The sequence below is a fragment of the Mesoplodon densirostris genome, chromosome 14, assembly GCF_025265405.1.
Source record: "Mesoplodon densirostris isolate mMesDen1 chromosome 14, mMesDen1 primary haplotype, whole genome shotgun sequence".
Classification (NCBI taxonomy): Eukaryota; Metazoa; Chordata; class Mammalia; order Artiodactyla; family Ziphiidae; genus Mesoplodon; species Mesoplodon densirostris.
The window spans coordinates 42,046,607-42,070,199 of NC_082674.1; the positions used below are offsets into that span (position 1 = coordinate 42,046,607).

Here is a 23,593-nt window from a genome sequence, read left to right on the forward strand (position 1 = left end):
CTGAGGACAGCTGACTGGATCACCAGTGGGCATCTGCCCCCAAAGCTAAATCTGGACAGTGTCTTGTGAGGTGACATGATTTGAAATCTCTGCTCAACAGGACAGGTATAAGTAATGAATATATATACTTCTAGGGGAGTTTGAATACATAGCATACATTGAGTCAACAGCTGAAGGAGCAGCAAAAAGTCAAAAGACGTGCACAGGAAGAGGCAGTGAACAATAACCATGAGGTAGGAGACACCATGAGTAAACAGAAGACATGAAAAAGTAGAAGCTATAATCAAGCAGAACCAAGTCAGTAGAGAAGAGGAAGCTAAATGGAAGCTCAGCTAGAGGCTTATATTAATCATGCCTGACCTGTGGTTAAGTGGACAAAGCATCTTTTAAATTATGCATCCTCTTTAGAAGGTAGCAGATGCATAATTCCTGTCTAGCAACTACATGAGGAATTGAAATCCACAATCAGCATTTGTTTTCATATTCTCTGACAGGTAAGCAATTGACAAAGTGTAAATTGTTAGTGGCTTTCTTTTGAGGAAAATTAGGAATGCAAACATTCTTGAAAAAATTCTAATCTATATTTGTCTACACTAGTAAAACCAGTTATTTGACATGGCACCTTAGATCATCATTGAACATTAAGGCTGTCCAATGGATTAGAGGCTATTTTAAACAGAAGTTCTTGGGTACTTTTTAGTCTTTCTGATCCTTTAGGATTAACTCTGTATGAACCTGAATCATTAAAGATACATCAGTAAAAAGACAAAATGCTCCAAATACAAAAAAGAAATTGTTTTCTTTAAAATTAATGAAATTCTAATCATACATCTTACAATGAGATTGACTAAATGTAAAAAAGAAAATTTTTAACAATGGCTAGGAATGTCTAATATCTAATTCATATTTTTACCTTTGATTTTCTGGATCAATGATAGCATGCTAAAATGCTACCTCTCTACCAAAGAAAAAACAAAAACAAAAAGAAACTCTAAGCTATGAAGGAAATGGCAAATGTTTAGAAACCAGCTCTAATAACACAATAAAAACCTCCAACCAACAGGCTGTGGTCTCAAAATTTGTGACATTTTGTGGTATAAAAGAAAATTTCCTTTTCACAGAAGCCAAGGGGATATCAAATTCAGAATGTTTCTTCTGAAACTTTATAAGTTTTTCTGACAATTTCTACCTTGGCCATTGTTGTAATACTAACTTTCAACAATGAAAGATAATTTGATGAATTTGGCCAATGCCAATCTGGAATTTTGTATTACTTTGAGCACACCCTTTTGCACTAGTAATAAGAAAATGCTTTACTGAACAAATTAATAATTGAGTGTGATTTCAAGATGAATTCTTAACCTGCACAAAAGAGCAATCTTTTAAAACACTTCAGCATTTTATATTTGCATATAAGCAATAAACCAATTAATTGTTCACTAAAATAGACCCAACTCTTCTACTTATCAAGCCCACACACTACAATTTTGCACAATCTATGTAGTCATTAAATGTGTACTCTTCTTTATAATTCTCATAAATTTTAGATATGGAAAATCCAAATGGGCTCTCCTTAAATTTTATTCCAATTTTGATATTTTTTTAAAGACTCACTGTCATGTGCTAATTCCCTTTGCCTGTTTTGGCTATTTGTTTTTCATCAGAAATCTATGGTCTCTATATTTTATATGTAATTTCTTTTAGATTTTTGTTAAAAATACTCATTCATAAACTCTCTTTTTCCTTTCTTTCATATATACTTTAAACTTTAAAAAATGACAACAGCAGAAAACAAACAAAACTCCTCTTTTCTGCATGTATATATTTATCTTCCTTTATTCCTTGAGCAGTTCCTATCCTAGGTGGACGGACAGTACCAGTCACTGAGAGGCAATGATTGAAAGAACTCTACAAATCAAGGGATGGTTATGTGGAGGCAGAGTCAGAGGCTCCTTTTTGCAGTTCTCTGCTCTTCAGGCACCAGGCAGCTGCTCTGACCTGAATATTTGTTTCATGTTAACAACAGCCAGCCTCCAGAAATTTCCTCATATCTTTTCAAGTAGCCTGCCAAGTGGTAGCCTGATCAAAGCAATCTAATATGGCTTAAGTGCCACTGGTTGACATTTTGCATTCTTTTATTGCTTTCCATTTTTATCTACATAAAAAAAATGGTGATAACTAATATCTAGTTGATCTTTTCATTCTGGTAATAAAATGATAATACAAAGATCTTATTATCCACTCCAGACATCCATCATAGTACATTTTCCGATAACATATTACTCAGAGCATTTCTTCACTATCTCCAAATCAAAAGTGAGGTTAAGTACTTGGCCTTAGATTCCCTTTCTCTCCAATCCTTAGACAATGAACTACAAAGAAAAGGAGTTGAACTTCAACCCTTGACACTCTGTCCACATTAATGTCATCTCCAATTTTGTTGTCTCTGTGTCTTAAATAAACCATTTTCTGTAAGAAGCCAAAAATGGTTGGAAGCTCTGCCTACTAAAATATTTTTTTTCAACCCAGAGAGTTTTTATTCTTGTAAGAAAACAAGAGGAATGAGAACAGGAGTAAACAACATTGGAAATGGAGAAGTAAGAAGAGTAAATCTTGGTAGGAAGGAAGAGCAGGTGGGCAGGAGAAGAGACATGTGTAAGGATTAAAGGAACACAAATAATTAAATAAACAAGCAAAGTAAACATCAGAGAACATGGGTTTATGAAAAGCCACTTTTTATATGAATGTAGAGGCGGCCCCAAACTTTCCTGTGGGCAAGCAGGATATTCCATAATTATGTCATTGACTTGAAAAGACAAAAAAAAAAAAAAAAAAAAACCGGAAAGAAAACACTAACAAAAACAAAATCACAAAAGCTTCCTTGCATCCACTACATCTTTAAAGTAGTTACTTATATGACAATTAGGACTCACCTATAGTTGATAGGAGCAAGTTTAGTTTTCAAATTTTCAATGTATTTAAACCTTCAGATTATAATACTAACAATTTATAAGGTTACTAGAACAAGAGAGAAAGAAAAAACAAATGGGACTATTGAAGCAAGCAATACACTACCACGATGCGAAATTATCGGAAAAAAATTATATAGAAATATATAGTCTAATGACTTTGGATGTACTGTTGCGAATTACTGGGCAGCAAATTTGAAATTGAGACTGTCTTGGTCACCCTATCTCAGGCTACATACTTTGGCAGACAAAGAGAATGCAGAATAAGACCAATGGCCTTTCTAATAGTACTTACTACAGGCCCTACTAATAATTCATTTGAGAAAATTTCACAAGGGGTAGAAAATTTCTTTTGTGTTCTTTATAGTTTTTAAAAGTCTTAAGTCAATCAATACTATGGACTAGGCAAGAGACTCTCATACACTTACTTTCTGATGCAAACAATTCATGTCTCAGTCACAAAGTACTATTCAGTCTGACTTGGCCTCTTTTGGTAATAACTTGTTAATGATCAGTTGGTATTTGTACATATTTTTTGTAAATATTTCTATCATAATTATTTTTTGTAAAATCATCTGTAATTTGTTTTTCATTAATTCAAATAATTGATCTTTATGTCAAAAGAACGTGACTAGACAGTCCTTTTCCATCTCCCATATAAAATGATTTTATGATGGTAGATTATGGTTCTCCATGTTGGAGTTGACTGGGGAGGCAAGAATAATCTGATTGCCCTGGACAGAGGAGGATGGAGGGTCATATAATAACACCTCTGTGTTCACCTTCTCATCTGTGAATCTGCAAATACTGACCTAATCTAATACCAAGCTGCAGATAACAAACATATTTTAGCAATGAAATAAGCTAATGGACATCAATGAACTGAGATTGGTCTGGGATTGTGTGCAGAGACACTCCATTTGTAATCGGAGAGAACAAAGCATACATTTTGACACTGACATGACCGCTATTCACAGAGACAGTTCTTTTTAAAAAATACCCTTTCCACACATAAAAATAAGCTTTTGATTTTTAAATAAAAACAGCCTCTCTCCTTCCATTTAAAGATTTTTGACAGCTTTTCCTATGGGGCAGGGGGGAAAGGTGGCAACAAAGAATCTGACAGAGATGGTCCCTGGAATTCAAATCAGCCCTTTCTCAAAAGGACCTTAACAAAAGGCTTTCCCCTGGCCTGTGCATGGAAGATTCCACTGCTGCATCTAAACTACTGACACAAGAAGGGCTGAAAAAGAAACGTATCTGCCATCTCCTAGTCCCAGAGGTCTGAATACATGCAATGCAGCTAGACCTTCCGCCCTCCTCACTTACTACCTATTCTTCAGTAGCAAAGATTGGAGGGTCTGATGCTTTATATATTTTCTTTTCCATATCAAGTAATATCTCCTGTAAACTGAGGAAGGGAGGGTGGAGGGGTGATGAGAAAGGATGGAGTGACTACAGGAAACAGCCGAGCAATTCTGAGTAAGTGTAGAGAATTTGGAGAAGATTTCGATTCAAAATTAATAATTTAGAGTTTAATATTCATTCTCAATGTAAGATAATTTTTATGTTACAGTTTGTATACTTCCTGTGGAAATTTTCTTAAAGACATCAATTGAGGTATTTCTTATTAAGCTCAAAACACAATTGATGTCTAAGGTATGGTATAATTTTTAGACGGTAGTGGTAGAAGGTTGTAATTTAGTAAATGTGCATTTCAGTTTCAGACAAACTTATGGCTTACAGAGGATAAATGTAGTAAGTCAATCTTTCATTAAACTACAAGTTATACTGAGATACAATTATTTTATTTATATTTTTTATTGGGTACAAAATGCAGTCCAGGTGGACATCTCTGCTTATTTATCACTGTGAGTTAGAATTGCATTATTTGAAATGTAAATTCCTCCCTATCCTCAAAGTTGAGTAATAACATGAATTCTAGATGGAACTTGGAGTTCTGGCTACATCTGCCCACTACTTCCCAAATAAAACAAAGGCAGAGGAAATGAAAAATTACCTGATCACTGAATGTTCTTTCCAGTGACTGCTGTCAAGTTAAGGCATTTGCAGTACTGTCCGAGGTGTGCACTGAAAGCTCACAATCACTGGTTTAATTCAAGTAATTTAAGTGTAACACACACTCCTTAAAAAGGGAAAAAATCCACTAACCAGCAAAAACCTTTGTCCTCAAAGGTATTATTCTGTGAAATATCCAGAGAAAATACTATGCTTAATATCAGTCTTATAATAATAAGCCAAATGAAGAGAAGTAGCTAACAAGGGTAATTAGAATATAAACAAGTATCTTAAAAAAACATTGATAGAGCTGAGAACACAGAAGCACGTTTGATGGGGTTAATTTCCATTAAATACTAGACCTTATGTAGTTATATTTTGTAAATAAAAACCCATGCTTTATTGTATGCCTAATATAAATAAAATTAAAGCAGAAGTCTAGAAAAATAGTTTCCTCACATGGATTTTCTAAGATCCAGGAAGAATCAAGAACATCTACAGCTGCACTGAGTCACAAATCTGGCTTTGGGAAAAGATTTTGTGAGTTGCCACTTTGTCTGCACCTATGCTCCAGAGCTGAAAGCAAACTGGACCATGGTATCAGACTTCTAAACCTGTGCTCCTTTTCAGAGAGTGTAGTAAAGATGGGGTTTGAGAAGAGATGATGTATACTTGAAAAATTCTACTTGTGTTAGAGCTCTGAGAGATTAGTTCCGGAACTGTATTGTTTGAGATGATTTTTATGCCTGTATGATAGTATAATAATTTATTGTTTTCATAAATCATGATTCAGTTACCTTTTTTTTTTTTTTTTTTTTTTCTTTTTGCGGTATGCGGGCCTCTCACTGTCGTGGCCTCTCCCGTTGCGGAGCACAGGCTCCGGATGCGCAGGCCCAGCGGCCATGGCTCACGGGCCCAGCCGCTCCGCGGCATATGGGATCCTCCCAGATCGGGGCACGAACCCGTATCCCCTGCATCGGCAGGCGGACTCTCAACCACTGCGCCACCAGGGAGGCCCTCAGTTACCTTTTTATTGTTATGATTGGAAAGACTGGCTTTTATTCTGCTTTAATATGAATATTAAAATATTTTAAGACAAATCTGAGTTGTAAGAAGCACGGGTATTTGAAATAGCATGCATTTAATTAGATAAAGCTTCTTGTTTTTGTAAGTTGGAGACCGTCATTTTATTCTTCAGAGGATGACTTACTGACATTTGGAAACACAGCCAAAGGTTTTGGGAGTAGACTCCATGAACTCATACTCAGCATTTTCCAAGGATATAAAAAAAATGTTTTACTGACTATGACAGTGAAAGATTAGAAGCTTGTTAGAACCATTTTAGTTAAATAACTAACAACTTTGGTATATTAGATGAGATTCCTCAATGTGGTCAGCAAAACCTGGAAAAGAAAAACCTAAATATTTACGTAAAGAAATAAAATAAGTTTACACTTCAGATAATGCTACAACTCAAAATAAAATCACAGTCCTTACATCCTTTCAAGTTCTCTAGTCCAAATCAAAGAACTCAGTCCATGCATCTTTTCTAACTCATCATTTGGCATGCATATCACAGATTTGAAGGGTTTTGGTTATTTTTGCAGATATATGATTAGGATGTAAAAATTCATTATGTAAATAGTCATAATGTACAAGAAAAAACTCTTTAGATAAGTAATTTTCTGTATATACATAAAACTTGGAAAAACACACATTTTCCAATGTAAAATTTTGGTTGAATTTAGAAGGGTTTAATAGTAACTTTCACATGAAAAGATTTTTTTTTCTTCTATATTTGAGTTAAGAGATAAAAACAGAAAGTGAAGGAAATAAGACCCCACAGTATTTTCTCCTAATTTGGTTGTGAAGAGAACTACTGGAGTCCAAGATCTGCCAAAATACAAATGCTATTTGCTTTATCCAAAGGTCTACAGAGACGTTTGCACCTTCTGTTACAAGATATTTGTCACCTCTTTTCCCACTTAGAGGTAGGAACTGAAGCAGGGAAGTCTTCAGCTGGACAGATTTCAAAATGAATTTTTACAACCCAGATGATGGACTGGTATACTTCAAAAGTGAATTCATGAGTTTTATAAATGCCTTTCTCTTGCTCTCTTTTTTCTTGACTAGCTACATCATAATGGAGGAATAACATTTTAAAAATTTTGAATAGGCACTTACTGGAATTACAGTTAATCCTGATACAATCTAGATGGGGAAGAATAGATGAAAAATGAAAATTTATCCTTCAAGGTAATAGCTGCAGACATCCAATAAAATCACAGTCCACCCTTCCGGGGACAGACACATGCAAATATGGCCACTCCATATTATTTATTCTTTACATACTTCTAGAACCCAGATTCATTGTTATAAAACTGCACCATTGGAAACAACAATTAAAAGGTTTTTTAAAAAATGGCCAATTCAAACAAAGCTACATGGTGACAAATCTAAGTGAAATAACGAATTGTTAACTGTCAAAGATGCTTGGCTTAGACTGGCTGCAGCTTTCTCCCCATCTGTGAAAGAACAAATCATTGTTTTCAATATAATTAAAAAGTGCTCCGTCACAATGGGGTACAGTGCAAGCTCAGCTAGGCTCAGACATCTTGAACCTCCAAAATCTATTATCCCACAAAGGCCAACAGAATCCTATAGAATTTTCATGGTCAAATGGAGAGCTAGTTGAAATTATTCTCATTTCACCCTAATGTATTTATTATTATTATTATTTGCTTGGGCAAAAAAGGTAAGAGCCACGTGTTAGCTAGATTCCGTGCCTTGTATTAATTGGAGGAAGAAAGAAACAACTGTTCCCTTTAGAAACTCTAGTGGCTAAGGAGTAGTGTCATTCTTCGGAGCACATACACCTATCCCTTTGTTAGGAGCTAACAATGTTATCTCTGCATAGTAAGTGTCATGGTAACTACTGCTATTGATTTTCCTTTTCCTATACTTTCTTCTTATATAAAATCAGATTCCCTAAGAACAGAATGTCTAATCTGGATAACACAGACTGTGATTATAAGGGTTATCTTTAAAGGATCATGTGGCATGTTTTATGTTTATTTTATATATAGATAAATATTTGTTGGTTTTGTTTGTAGTATTTAATGCCTTTGGGGAACATGAAAAATACAAACCTAGATTCTGTTTCCATATAGCTGAGTTTGTCATGTGTCGTCAACCGCATCAGAAAAGTGGTTGCAAACAGCCAAGGATCAGCACCTACACAACTCTTTCCACAGAATGCTTTGCTGTTGGAAAATTCCCATGAGCGAGCGTGTCTCCCTCCCAGGGCTAACAGCCCCTTTACTGCAATTAGGCAATTTTGATTGACTTGTAGTAACCTATCATTGTCACTAGAGGGAACTCTAACAGAACTGTAAAAGAGTACTATGGATTCTTTAGTAATCTTAAAAAAAAGTCTTATTATTGAACTTAATTTAACTAATATTAATTGATGCAATTGTATGCAATAAACTACCAATGAAGTAATTTTATATTTTATGAGCTACTATTCTGCCCAACATAATTTGAAAATGTATGTGGGGTTTTCACAAATGCCTTACCTCATCATATTTTACTGCTCTTTTTGTAAATCTATGTCGTCTTGAATTTTTCTGTTTATTCATTATTGTGTGTACTCAGCACTTCCAGGAAATACAGTAAAACCTCATTAATTTGTACTCCTATTATTTGGAGTTAATGATAATATTGAAATGTATTGGGCAGAATATTTGTAATTCTTCATTCAATATGAGTGGAGATCGCCTGAGAAAAACTAAACAAATTATGAAAGGCCAAGTTTGGGAAGAAAACTGATTTCAAGTAATTTACTATACAATGATGGCACAACTAACATGAAATAATGTGCTAATTATGGATAATTCTTAACCACCCATTATCATCAGCCTAGTAAGACCTTTCCTTAAGATTTTTCCAGCTATTAATTTGTGCTTTTGAATGTAACTGAAAACAAAACTGCTTACAATTTTTTTTTCTTACAATTTAGACTTTTTCTTAATTCAGCCTGGTCTTCCCCCAGATTTCATCCAGTTTGGTGAGGTTTTACTGTAGTGACTCTTGCTGAATGCTACAATTAAGCAGGAAAGCATTATTTTTCTGCAGAAGAGTCTGTGTCTTTAGTGTTCCATGGCTGTTTGCTGAGGGCCGCAGACTTTGGGCATTGAAGGGTTGTGTATTGCTGTTTGATAGCAAAATATCACCACACAGTATTTCCAAACAGAAATGATGGAATACCACAAAGGTAATTATTCAAAGGAGAAGCCCAAGGAGCAGAGTAAGAGCAACTGTTGATCTAGGTCACTAAGTAGAAATTTGACATTTTATAGCATATGTTATCCAAGTAAAAGTTGGTGTATTTTTGTTTTATCTAAAAGGATTTCACCTATAACCAATCAGAGTGTCAGTCAACATAAAAATAGGAAACTCAGTTTGAGGCATCATTAAGCCTGAACATTTATACTTTCAATTAACCTCATTAATACATATGGCTTCCCTTTGAAGAACCCTCAGTGGTAGGAATCACAAAACAGTAAATTATGTTAACGAAATAGAAACAATAAAAAGATGTCCCCAAAACCTAAATGAATTTAAATAATGGAGATGAGACCATTAAATGTTTTAACTTTCCATGGCAAACAGGCTACTTGATAAATGTTTGCAGGCAAAACTGAATAAAAAGTGAAAAGTGTTAGTTCAATGGGGGAAGGCGAGTTGTTACCTAGATTGACCGTCAGTTTCACACGTCCTGCGTCCAGCTCCAGGCGGAGGGTGTCTGCTGAGTCTCTGGAGGTGGTTGCCATGAGAATGCCATATGCGCGTTGGGACCGAAACCGTAAGGATACATCCTCAGCCTCTGTGTGCATCACCAGCGGGAGCTGGATTTTCATAAACATACTCCCATCATAGCTCAGAACCGTTGCTTCTATAGATGGGAAATGAATATACAAGCTCTTGGTCAGTTTAGTGCATTTATACTTTGAAAAGGAAAAGCATGACCTATTAAAGGTTTCCATATAAAACACAAGACACAAACTCAGCTCATCTTCTTCCAAAATGAGCAATTTTTTTTTTTTAACTAGAAAGAGAAGTCACAGGAAAGAGAATTTCCTCTGTGAAGTATCTGCTAAAGTCCAGAAGCAGAGGTGGCTGCACTTCCCTTTCTGTACCCAGAGCACTTTCTACCTATAGCATTCATCATGTCAGATTATCCATGCTCATGTATGCATATCCCTTCTCAAGAGCAGACATCATATTTTTTTCGTATAGCCATAGAGTGAGCCTGGCTTGAAGCACTAGCAACTGTATATACATGTTTATATATGGTCAGGCCACTGATCAGCTCTGTGAAATTAAACTTGGCTCTGCATCCTTCACCTGCAAAATGAGAGGGTGCTACTAGAGTATCTCTAAGGCCTTTGCTTACCCAAAAAGCCCATGATTCTAAGAAAAGTTATTATCATCTTTTTCATAATTTCTGCCCTAATACAATCAAAAAAGAAACATAAAAAATATGACTTAAATATAGGATTCAGGCCAACACTTTTCCAGAGGTGATGTTCAAAAACAGAAGAAAAATTGATATTACCAAACAACAGGTAATGCTTCTTCTGAGTCACTATGGTTAACAAGGTAATTCTTTTTTACAAAGACACAAACTGTAACTTCATTTGTAAGTTCATTTGCAGATAAGGGGTAACTTAAAGCATTATCTGTAAGCACCACCATGGTGTTCCGAAAAAATTAAGCTATCACCAAAAAGTCAATAACTATGTACCTGGGTAACATTGAGTAAGGATGGGGGTGGGATTGACAAGCTTGTGTGGGTGTGTGCTACTAAAGGAAAATGGATTGCTTTAATGGGGAAGTTGATTAATGCTGCATTAAACACATAGAGAAGCGAATAGCAAAACTGTTGATCTCAAACTGACTGTTTTAAGAAATAGCACCCCTTAATGTTAAACACCATACGGTTGTGGAACCCTGCAAAACAAGTATGAGTCATTTTGCTTTCTCATGGGTTCTGATAACTCAGAATAGCATTTAATAAAAGAAAACCTACCTGAAATTAAAATAAACTAGGAAATTCTCATTATCCTGCCTATTTACAACAATTAACTTTACTGATGAAACCATGCTTATTATGAAGACTATATTCTGGAGTTGTGGTTTTGAAAGATTATCTTCCAAAAAGTCAGGAAAATCAAGTATTGCTTTTAACAGACTTTACTCATTAGTTATCTTCGTGGGACTGAATGCACATCCAGAACAGATAAGTGCTGAGGGTTCCAGAACTCCCTCCTTAGGGCCCTTCTCTTTTCTCTCTACCTCTTAAGGGATCTTGGTCAACTCACATGCTCACTCCCCCTAATACTTATTCACAGTCCTGACTTCTCTCCTGAGCCCCATCAAACATCCATCAGCCATTGCCTATTTGACATCTCCAATCTGAATAAGATACACACACCAAAAATGAACAAATTCAACATGTTCCTGCCCCAGTGTTCTCCATCTCAGTAAATGGCTTAACACCATTATTCAGACCTTAACCTTTCTGCGTTCTCTCTTACCCTCTCTGCCACATCCAATCTATTTGCAAATCTGCAAGTCTTGCAGCCTCTGATTCCAATCCATTTCCTGAATCAACCAGTTCTTGCCACTATAGTACCTTAGACTCTGCTCTCATGTCTCACCTAGACCACTATGATAGCTTCCCTCAATGGTCTCCCTACTTCTACTCTTTCTCCCTATACACAGCAGCCAGGCTAAACTTTTAAAGGAGTCGATCAGATTCAATAGCACTTCATTGCTTCAACTGTGCACACCCACCCCCCACACCTCCATCCTTCACCTCCCCACCCCTCGCCAATAGATTCCCACCACTGCAGTTAGAATAAAATCTGTATTCCTTTCATTAACCTATAAGGTTGTGTGTGATTCGGCCCCAGCCCATCTCTCTGGCCTCAGCTTTTAGCACGTCCTCCCTTGTTTAGTATACTCCAGCCACACTGATTTCATCTCTCATTCAAGTATCTGCACTTGTGGAACCTTCTGTCTTAAAAGGTCTCACCCCTAGATCTTTATATGGCTTGTTCCTTCAGCATTCAGGTCTCTGGTCAAATGTTACTCCAGAGACGCCTGCTTCAAATCCTGCTTCTAATTTCCCCTCCAGTTATTCTATATCTACTTACCATTTCTTTTTTTAAATTACCATTTCTGATTTGTTTGTATAGTATAATCTGTCTTTGCCTTTTAGTATGTGACAGTCATTACAGCAGAAGCTGAGCTCTGCTATTCATTGCTCTATCATCAGCTGAGTGCACCAAAAAGTGCCAGGCAAACAGTAGAGCCTCGATAAAATTATCTGAATTGACAATTGCACTTGATACTGAGGATATATGAAAGAGCATATTTCAATTTGAATATCATACATACATAAATACTCACTAATGAGATTATTTATTCTATTATAAGTGAATCTAATTTTGGTAATATAGATGAACAAAATATTCCTTAAAGTCTACGTTGAAAGCCATAATTATGCCACAAAAGACAGACTAGGAGAGGGGTCTGTTTACCAAAACAGGGGTCTCATGGCTAAGCATTGACCTAAGTACTGAGAAAATAAAATATGATCCCCTTAAAATATGGTGGTTCTGGGCCTCCCTGGTGGCGCAAGTGGTTGAGAGTCCGCCTGCCGATGCAGGGGATACGGGTTCGTGCCCCGGTCTGGGAGGATCCCATATGCCGCGGAGCGGCTGGGCCCGTGAGCCATGGCCGCTGAGCCTGCGCGTCCGGAGCCTGCGCGTCCGGAGCCTGTGCTCCGCAACGGGGGAGGCCACAACAGTGAGAGGCCCGCATACCGCAAAAAAAAAAAAAAAAAAAAAAATATGGTGGTTCTACCTCATATCACATATCTACATCATATTTTTCCAATAAGGTTTCCCGAAAGAAAATCTAGTAGGAGTTGCTCAAAAAATAATTAAAACATGATTGTAAAGTTGTAGTGAATACTAGAAAAAAATGCTTCTAGTATAATCTTAAAGAAATTTGATCTCTACCATTTCTCTTCCTAATTTATAGCCAATTATTGTCCATATCTATAAAGCAACAAATAGTTGAATAAAAACTTACAAGCCATTATCAATTGTTCAGTTACTTTGGTGTTATACAGAGAAAAGGGCAAAAATATTTTTAGTTTTCTCTTATTTATTTAATCTGTAAATCTAGTCTCTATTATTCAACAATCATTTTTAAATAATCTCATATTCTTCTATGAAATGTAGCTTAATTTGATTGAAAATTAAGTAGAGGGAACATCCTTTTAGAAATATAGATGACTGACAATGGGTCATAAATATTGTATGAAATACAATCTAAAGTAAAAAAAAAATCAGTATCATTGGCCTTTAACATTCTCTGAAAAGCTGCAGGAATGAAATAACAGTAAAGTAATAAAACTCGAGTGCCTCTGAGTTAATGTTTAATTAGACAAGAAATGGAAAATGCAAAGGTTGTAGTCTAGAGTTGCCAAATAAATGGTAAACAACATTCTGACATTTGAAGGTTATGCTATTTGGCAGCATCCTTTAAACATTAGTAAACATCGCTTAGAACCCAAAAGAGCTCTTTAAAAGGCTAATACAGTACTTCCCAGCAGGAGAGAAGAAGTTTCAACTTCGTCCCCTCCAACCTCTTCCCCCTTGTCGTTAAGTTTGATAAATTTGCTTTTCTGTGTTATTCCTTCTTGTGGTTTAAAATGTACACCTGTGCTCAGTTTTGCCGAAAGGCAGTCACATATTGTGGTCAGCGATGAAAATCAGACAGGGAGCCAAATTATATTGCTCTGACATCTGTCCCTCCATCTGTTGGAGTTTTAACAAACAAGTATAAAGTAGACCTCCAATGATACCATATACATACAACCAAGAAGGATTTCTATATGACCAAGTCTCCACAAATTTTCAGTTTTAAAAAATAAAGAAGGAGGGAAGGTGCTGAATTCAATTTATATTCAATTGGACGATTTCTATACTACTCTTCTTTATGGGATCAGTGCACATAAAAAAATACTATTTTCTTATTTGCCTAAGTCAGCATACACTCTGATCTTTTTTTTTTTTTTTTTTTTTTTTGCGGTACGCGGGCCTCTCACTGTTGTGGCCTCTCCCGTTGCGGAGCACAGGCTCCAGACGCGCAGGCTCAGCGGCCACGGCTCACGGGCTCAGCCGCTCCGCGGCACGTGGGATCTTCCCACCCCGGGGCACGAACCCGTGTCCCCTGCATCGGCAGGCGGACTCTCAACCACTGCGCCACCAGGGAAGCCCCACTCTGATCTTTTTAATAAACTCTTCTGCTTACTTAATGAAGAATGAAGATTTTCTATGTGATTGCAACATCGTTCCCCATGCTGCAATGTCCAAGGACTTGAACATGCTTCTTTATAAATTAACATTTATTGCTCAATAATAGTAAAATAGAAACTTTATAAATGCCTTTTTCTTTTTTTTTAATTTCAAGAGTTGTCAGTCAACTTTTATGTGATCAACAGCCTTATGTGATCAGAGTATATGTGAAGAAGAACCACAGTCAAAGCTCTCTCTTTTGAATTGGAAACCCTGAGGGTTGGACATGATCTTGTGTTGACTGAACTAGGGCAGAGCTGGGAACTGGACAGAAGCCAGATTTTGTGGTATTGAGCATGACAAGCATCCATAACCCTTGTTCTTGGGAGATGCCACAATGTGAGCAAGAAAATTAATTCTGAAAAGCAAAGACTTCTCACAGTACACTGGGTAGTCCAGAAACAAAAACCTCACAAAAATGACTATTTCCTCTCTTCAGTACACAACCAACCTGTATTCAAAGAAATCTGCAGAAATTTCCAGCCACCTGTCAGATAAAAATGTATGTTGAATCCCAGTGATGAAGTTTGCTATTAAATTCTCATTTGCAAAGCTGCATATGCTTGCCACCCCTCCTTCTAATTATTGCAATATATAAATAGTTTCTCTCCCTCATTCTGGTTTAGGAAGCTCTACAATTTCCATTCTTATTTCTGCCATATGTAGTAGCGGAATATTGCCACAGGGTGGTACACCATGCATATTTAACTGAAGGCCTTTGTAATTTGTGTGACAGTTCAGTTATGCCCTTTTCTAGCTTCACTTAAGCAGGAGGCATCAGAATAAGTGACAGCTCTCTGAGTGATTAAAATGAAAACACCCTGCCGATGCAGGGGACGCGGGTTCATGCCCTGGTCCAGGAAGATCCCACATGCCGCAGGGTGGCTGGGCCCGTGAGCCATGGCCACTGGGCCTGCGCGTCCGGAGCCTGTGCTCCGCAACGGGAGAGGCCACAGCAGTGAGAGGCCCGCGTAACAGAAAAAAAAAAAAAAAAGAAAAAAACACTTAAATCACACAGGTCTGCTAATCTCACGTTATATCTAACTGTAATATATCTCAAAAGCTTTGTCACTTTGTTGTTGTTGCCTCCTTTGGGAAATTTCTAAAAACTATACTATACAAACAAATAAACTGAAATTAGAATGGAAAATGTGCCGAGAATATATACCTTACAAACAAAACTATGCAGAAATAATTAACTTCTAATGACTATTCACAGGAATTTCAATTAAGTACTAGGAGAATGAATGAATCTAGGTGATTAAAATATTTATCTATCTATGGACCTATCTCATTGTACAACCCAGAACAGTGATAGTATTTTGGTAGGTAATTTAAGATCATTATTAGATTATTAGGTTATTATTATTGATTTTTATATTGATTAAGCTGATGAACCTCCTTATTAAGATAAAGAATCAAAATTACATTTCAACTTTGGATTCTGGAAAAGAAATACTTCTCTAGTAAGTGTTAGCTTAAGTAAATTAAACTATTTCAGGAATGCAGGGTCAAAAAGACTAAATGTGTATGGCTTAAAAAATAAATGGCAGGGCTTCCCTGGTGGCGCAGTGGTTGAGAATCTGCCTGCTAATGCAGGGGACACGGGTTCGAGCCCTGGTCTGGGAGGATCCCACATGCCGCGGAGCAACTAGGCCCGTGAGCCACAACTACTGAGCCTGCACGTCTGGAGCCTGTGCTCCGCAACGAGAGGCCTCAATAGTGAGAGGCCCGCACACTGCGATGAAGAGTGGCCCCCGCTTGCCACAACTAGAGAAAGCCCTTGCACAGAAACGAAGACCCAACACAGCAAAAATAAATAAAAATAAAATTAATAAACTCCTACCCCCAACATCTTCTTTAAAAAATAAAATAAAATAAATAAATAAAATAAATGGCAGGTACTTTTAGGCTAAATGTCTAAGAGAGCAATGCTATTTGGAGCATGAGAGGACATGCAACAACTCGTCAATATTTTTTCATATTGATTTTTTGTTCCATTGTTGAAAATGAGTGACAATGGGTATGGTGACTGAAGCATTTATCTGAAACTCTTGGGTCAATGAAAGAACATACTTAGACATATTTGTTCTGCTATTTCTTCCTTTTGTCTGGTCTGCAAATGAGCGGTGACAGCTATCACACTTTACTCTTCCTTTAACCCTATTCTCCTTCTAATGGGAGAAGAAAAAAAAAATGTAGCTTTGCCTCCTGCAAGAGAAGGAAAAAGAGGCACCCGTTCAGAGCTTCCACAGACACGCTAAGCCTTAGTATCAAATTGGTAAAGGAACCTCTACCAATTGGGTCAGTTGAGTCTTAGGCAAAGTGCCTTTGAAATTAGGGTGCACTTCTGAAAACGCTGGTATAACTTAGATGGTTTAAAATCACCTTACTCTTCAAATTTCAAACTTGAGAAGGTCAACTAAAGTGAAATGACAGGCTCAGGCAATAGTGTCAGGGAAGCTGCAACTCACAGCTTAGCTTGCTTCGAATGCTATTTTTGACATAGATATTAGCACTAGATGCCAAAAGGATGTCTAATTCATTCCTTTTTTTACTTTCTAGTGTCTTGAAATTAAAAACCGGGCAAAAGAAACAGGGATTGTCTTTGATACATCTTAGGCCCATACCTTAGAGGATCCAAAAGACTCAACTATTTATTTATCCCTGCAATATACTTAAAAAGCTGTGTCTTCCCAGAATCACGCCCTTTGAAAATCATTAAGGACTCATCAGTAACACACATCAGGTGTGGCTGCACAGCCTGCAGAGAGTTTACTACCGCAGAGCATATGTTATGTTTCAATGGTCATTTAAAGTTTGAGGTCCACGCTGAATACGCTTTTCAGCTCAGGGGAGTCAGCAGCTTGGATTTTGGAACCCTACCTCTCTCGCAGGACCTGCCAAGATAGCCTGTTCCGGAACAATCGCAGACATATCTGTTCCACCCATCCCTGCACATGCCGCTGTTTTTGCAAGGGTTGCTAAGGCACGGTTTTGCTGTTTCCCGGGAGCAGGAGGGCTTCACTCCAGCAGTACTTTGAACTTCAGCCATTTGCCGGATATCTTTGCTCTGGCCGTCAATGAACAAATCTCTTATGCAGCCCACATAGCCATAGTTGAGCAGCGCAGTCCACACCTCGGTGGGGAAGACGAGGCCGGCCTTATTTTCTGGCAAGCCCCCCAGGTACAACTCGTCATCCAGGTCCAGAATCTCACTCTCGCCAGGAGCAGTGTAGGGCGTGCGCAGAGTGTTGACAGAAATGGTACCTGTTGCAAAGACAAGAGAGCACACAGGTCTTTACAGCGTGCAACCTGTTCTGAATATCACACTTTCTCTCCTGCATCTGCCTGAGCGTGAACTCCTTGAGGGCAGACATTTCTTATTTTTCTTTCTATTCCTGGTGTACTTCCTAGGGAAATGAACAGAAATATGTGGAATGAAATAACTTTAAGAATAAGGCAAACTGTCATTTAAATGGTTCTATTTCACTTTGGGAATGAAAACCAAAGTGTACAGACAAGAAAGAATGTCAGCCTCTAAGAGTTCAGGGTAAAAAGGAAGGAAGGAAGGAAGGAAGGAAGGAAGGAAGGAAAGGACGGAGGGAGGGAGGGAGGGAGGAAGGGAGGGAAGAGAAAAGGGCATTCTTACCACTCTCTAACAGTTCAGCCAAGATGGAAAGAAACGAAGGGTGGGAGGGGAGGGAGGGGAGGGAGGGGAGGGTGGGAGGGGAGGGAGGGGTGGGAGGCAGGAGGGAGAAGGAGAGGGAGAGGGAAAGAGAAAGAAAGAAGGAGAAATTGGCATTCTACATCACTCTCTGGAATAAAGTCAGACTCTCTTTGGTTAGTGTTCATTTTCAAAGCAGGTATGCATCTGCAAACCAATGAAAGGTTGTGTTGTGCCCCCATCCTTAACTGACTTCATTGTTTTTATTTTACACAATACATTGACAGATTATCTATGTCAAAACCTGCCTTCATCACACTCAGCTGTATGAATCTATTGCTTAGCCTCTATGGTCTCAGTTTACTCATTCATAATATGGGCATAGTAATATGACCTACCTCATATGAGTGTTAAATGAAATAATACAGGTAAAGTGTCTGGTTTGTAGTAAGCACTACATAAATGCTGTGTATCATGATTCATCACAAGAACCAAGTCAAATTGGGTGTTTACTTTTTAAAAAAAAAACAAACTAGTTACTTATCTAAATTGACAAGTTGTTTTTTCTTCCTCACTCCAATGTGAGGGGAAAATAACTCTATTAATTTATAAACACACGGAAATCCTAGCCTTAAGCATAGGATAAAGAGGTAGACATTCACATGGGATTATCTGAGGATCACAGAAAAAATTATGTATTTATGGAATCCATTAAAAGAAGAAAAAAAGAAAGACAGCAGGTATTTTCCTGATCAAAACTTTCATCCTGTACCACCAGATTACTCAAAATTCCACTAACATTCTATCTTCAGAAAGATCTTTGTAAAAATGCAAATATGATACCCAAAAAGGACACCACATTGACCCATTTCCAGGTTATCCCAGATTTCTTTCTCAGGTCTAGACCATAAAGCAGACTAGGGACCTAGAGTCTAACAAGAGAAAGTGGATTAGAAGCCTCAGGGATTTAGAGTGCAGACAAAATGGGAGAGGCCTGAAGACAGAAGATGGGGTACAGAGGTAGAGACAGAAAGGGAAGGGAAAGGGTAGTGTGTGTAGAGGGTGGGTAGGAAGATGCATTTCAGTTCTTTCGCCAACTAGCGAAGGCCCACTCCAAATGGAACTATGGCCTGTGGTGAATGTGAAACGTGCATCTAAGCACACAGGGCTGCCAAGCCCTGCATTGTTCCCAGGAGACTCCCAAATCCCAGCAGAGGGGTGCTCCTAGATATGGGCAGTGTAATGGGATCTGTCTTTGTGAGGGAGAAGGTCATGGAAGACGCTGACAGAGACTGTGCGCCGGCCAAGTCATTAAGAAGACATTTGTCTCTCTAGACTTCCACAGAAAAAAATGGAAAAAGCTCCTAGGGGAGAAACACTCAAAGGCATTGCTATTTTGGCTTTCCAAAGAGAGGGGTATAATAGGGATTTTGGAAGGAGGCAGCAAAAGGGGAAAATGACAAAGTGCTCATTTTTACTGTTCACATTTGTGCAAGTGTCTAGAAGAAAATTCATTTAGGAACATACAGGAACAGGAAAATCCCACTTAGAAAAATATTTTAAAAATCATTTAGGGGAAATTAAATATATAATTCTGAGAGAGAATGGTGACACTTTTCTAAATAGAATTTCATTACACGCAGTTTTAACTGTTCAAAATGCCCTAAGAAGTGAGTTGAGATGATCCCTAACCTCTGCAGCAGCTAATGTAAGTTAGAAAATGATGAGAAAGAGTTAAGTATTAATGACAAAAGGTAAGGTGGACATTAAAAAAAAAATGTGGAAAGCAACGTGTTGTATGCAATGAACACAGTGACTTTTAGGTTTTCAACATAAAAGAGAGAGAGATGCCAGCTCCTGTTTTCCAATTAGTTCAAGAAGACTTCCTAGAAATGAATACGTCATATTCAGAGACAACAGCTAGGAGACACAGAGCAAGTGAACAATGACAAAGTTTACAAGAGTGGGGATATATTTTTAAAATAGGCAATTTTTCCCATAGGCCTTTTTATTTATGGAACAAGCTTGATTTAGCTCAGGGAGGGGAAAATGCTTGGAAAAACTGTCTTGTCCTTATTTGTGGTGTTATAATTCTGACACTAAAGATACTTGGAGGATTCCTGAGATGAGGGAATCCGGTGGCTTGCATTAACACTCCACTCTCTGTGTCCTCTGCATAGTTTGCAGAGCTCGGTACACTCTGGAGTTTCCATATTCAGTGTGCCTATACTCTCGGGGCAAATCTGTTGCCAAGTGTTTCAGATACTCATCTATTAAGAGTTTGTCTGACAGAATGGGGTGACTAGGTCTTGTAATTTTTATTTATGGTGCATTAGTGCCTGCTCTGAACGAAGTATCTAAGTTCAGATATGTCTCTATGAATGTGCTCATTGTGGCCAGGGTAAGATATCCACTATAACTTTGTGATTAGATTAGAGCTTTCTGATCACAACACCTGAAGTTAATCCACAGGTTTCATGTGGTTTACATGTAGCCCAGTGCACACACACATACATACACACACATACAGATACACACACATACACACACACACACACACTGAAATAACCGTTTAACAGGAAAGTATTTACCTCTACTACCTCTTAGGCACTCCGATAATGTTTTCTTATTAGATAAGTTTATTAATACAAATGCTAGACATGACCCACCAAACTGATTTCAGAACCAACTAACAGGTTGTAACCTGTAGTTCAAAAAACACTGAGAGGGTACTATCATAAAGGATAAGGTTGTTTTTCTCATAGCTCCTTTTCATCCCTTTGAGGTACAGTTTTAAAGTTCTCATGGGAAGAAGAAGCCATGAAAGGTGGGAGAGGAAGCAAAAGAAATATAATCCTAACTTCAACTTCAAGAGGAGTTAGCTCATTAATTTGGCCCCAGATTCAAGGTATGGAGTCTCAACGAGCAAACGCATGTATTAGATATTATTCACTGTAATATTCTGCAAACAAACATAATGGAACAACCATGACCAAAAATCAGCTACACGTATGCTCTAGATGCTTTGCCAATTCACTTATATGTTAGGAAATCTTTATAAAAGGGATGGCAAAAAAGGGAAAGGTCAGAACTTGAGTGGGAACAGAAATGATTATTTTTATATTTTGAAGATTCAAAGAGTAAAAATTTATTTGAGATAATAATTATATTTGATTACTTAGTCAAACTAAAATAGAGATTGATATTTTAGCCTACACATGTGCAAATATCCTGAAATACTAATATTTCTGGTAAGGGATTTGAATCCCTAATTCCTTAATGATTTTATTCTTGACATGAAATCAAAGGACATTTTCACCTAAGCAAAGGACTCATCATAGAATCACTGAATTCATTTAAATCAATTTAACACTTATATAGGACACTGAAATTTCAATATTAAGGTTCTCAAGTGCCTATTTCATTATAATCGAGTTATAAAGGCAGTGGTTACCAAGAAAACATGAAATGACTATTTAAACCTTATTCATTGATCATTAAAGATGAGTAGTTGCCACAGCTGTATATATCAATAGAAAATAAGCATTTTCCAAAGTTTGGGGTATGACTACATGTAAATAAATATTTAAGAGAAAACAAAAATCTGAGTATATTATTGGTTTATCCCTCCATCTTTTTTCCAGGAATTGCAAATATTGATGTGTTCTCTTTGGAATAGTTTGATTATTTCACACATTTTACCTTCTTCCACTATAATTATATGTGGAGTTTCTGGCAAATTAAACAAATATTTTATGTAAAACATTGTTATATCTGAGCTATTATAACTTGTAGATGGTAGTCATATTTGGGAACTTATTTGGATCAGTGTTTCATGCTTCAGTATTGAAGAATCCGAAGCACCCTGCTGTGCTATTTTGCTTTTAAAGAAATGAAATTTCAGCTAAAAACAAATATATTTATGTACATAGGACTTTTATCATCTTAATGTAGAAATCACATTAACTTAACATTTAAACCTACTTGTTTTCATGGCATGTGCAAAAGATAAAACAAAAGTGATAAGTAGATAAGGTAATATGTATTTAAGAATATTCATAAGCGTAAATAATATAAATTCACATTTTATGTAAAAGTATACATAAAAGGGGGAAACTGTTCTTAGTTATAAAAATAGAAATCAGCTTCATGATTTGATCTGGTATTTATAAATTGTTAGTCTCTACCCTTTTTCTTATCCAGTTTTTCTTGGCTATTCCATTTCCAGAAGATTTGTTTATGGAGTGAAAAGAAATGTGAAGCAAAAGGTGAGATTTAAAATAAGTTAATTTGCTTTCAAGTTTTAAATTACTGCAAAAGTTTAAGTGATTGGGAAATGAGGGGGTAGAAAATAGTGTGCTGTAATAGGAAATGATTTTGCCTGGTCAAAGGAAACCAATTTTCATGTTCTAGCTTTGCAACTAACTAGCTGAGGAGCTTAGCCAGATAATAGATTCATTAGGCCTCAATGTGGCTCTTATGCAAAATAAAGGACTTGACTGGATGGTCACGAAAGTTCTTCAGTGAGTAAAAATTTTTGAAATTACTGCTTAAAATAATTTTAGTTAAATATCAATTTTATCTATCTACAATTCTGCTTCACCTCTCATTGCAGAAGAGAATCAGATTCCACAAACTTATAAATTTACTTGTCAAATTTAGTATTCTATTAACAAATCCAAACTCAGTAAAAAGGCATAATGTAAGTGATAAAAGCAGAATGAAGCACTGATTCCAGGGTATGATGCAAAATGCAAAATACATAAGTCCCATAAATAGATAGTAAAAAAAAAAAAGACAAAATATTAATAATGGGAGTTTTGGGGTAGTGAGATTATGAATGGATGGTTTTCTTCCTTCCTTCCTCTTTCTTTACTTTCTTTCTTTTTAGTTTTCTCAGTCTTTTTAAAAACAATTTCATGTACTAGGTTTATAACATGAACTGAATAAACTTTGCTTGAAAACAAAACAAAAAACAATCTTAATATTCTGTTTTCTGCTTATTACTATGTGTTTCTTGCTTACTTGGATTACTGTGAGCTGGGAATTTCAGAAATTAAACAGATATATGACAAAATAAATCTTGGAGCAAAATTTAAAAGTTTGATATTATTTAATAAAGGCCAAGAGAGAGGAGAAAAGGGCAACTCATATACTGCAGATAAGAGTGTAGACTGAAACAGTCTGTTAGTAAAATAACCTGTCATTACCTTTAAAATTAAAAATGCAATTAATCCAGCAATTCCAATTCCTAGAATCTATCCTACAGAAATTCTGACCAATATGCATAAAGATATAATATGAAGGCTTTCATTATAAATTAGCTTAAAACACTGAAATTTTTTCAAAAGCAAAAAGTTAAATGTCCATCAATAGAGGAATGATTAAGTTAATATTGATATATTCAAACTAGGGATATCTGATGTCACTACAAAGAATGGCATAGAAAAAGTTCTCAGTATTTTTTTAAGTCACCCAATAATTGGTGAAGAGTGATCTTG

The 23,593-nt window shown here is 36.8% G+C and overlaps 1 protein-coding gene across 20 annotated transcripts in view; it reads right to left on the bottom strand.

Moving 5' to 3' along the window:
• NRXN1 (neurexin 1) overlaps window positions 1-23,593 on the bottom strand; it is a 1,137,515-nt gene that overhangs the window by 602,424 nt on the left and 511,498 nt on the right. For 13 of the 20 annotated variants that reach the window (XM_060116684.1, XM_060116674.1, XM_060116671.1 and 10 more), the window contains 3 exons: window positions 17,312-17,695; window positions 9,742-9,945; window positions 7,173-7,199 (listed from right to left, as the gene is read on the bottom strand). In XM_060116684.1, coding sequence (XP_059972667.1) covers window positions 7,173-7,199; window positions 9,742-9,945; window positions 17,312-17,695 — 615 coding nt within the window. The remainder of the gene's footprint in view (window positions 1-7,172; window positions 7,200-9,741; window positions 9,946-17,311; window positions 17,696-23,593) is intronic. The other 7 variants (XM_060116683.1, XM_060116682.1, XM_060116678.1 and 4 more) reach the window with 1 other exon arrangement.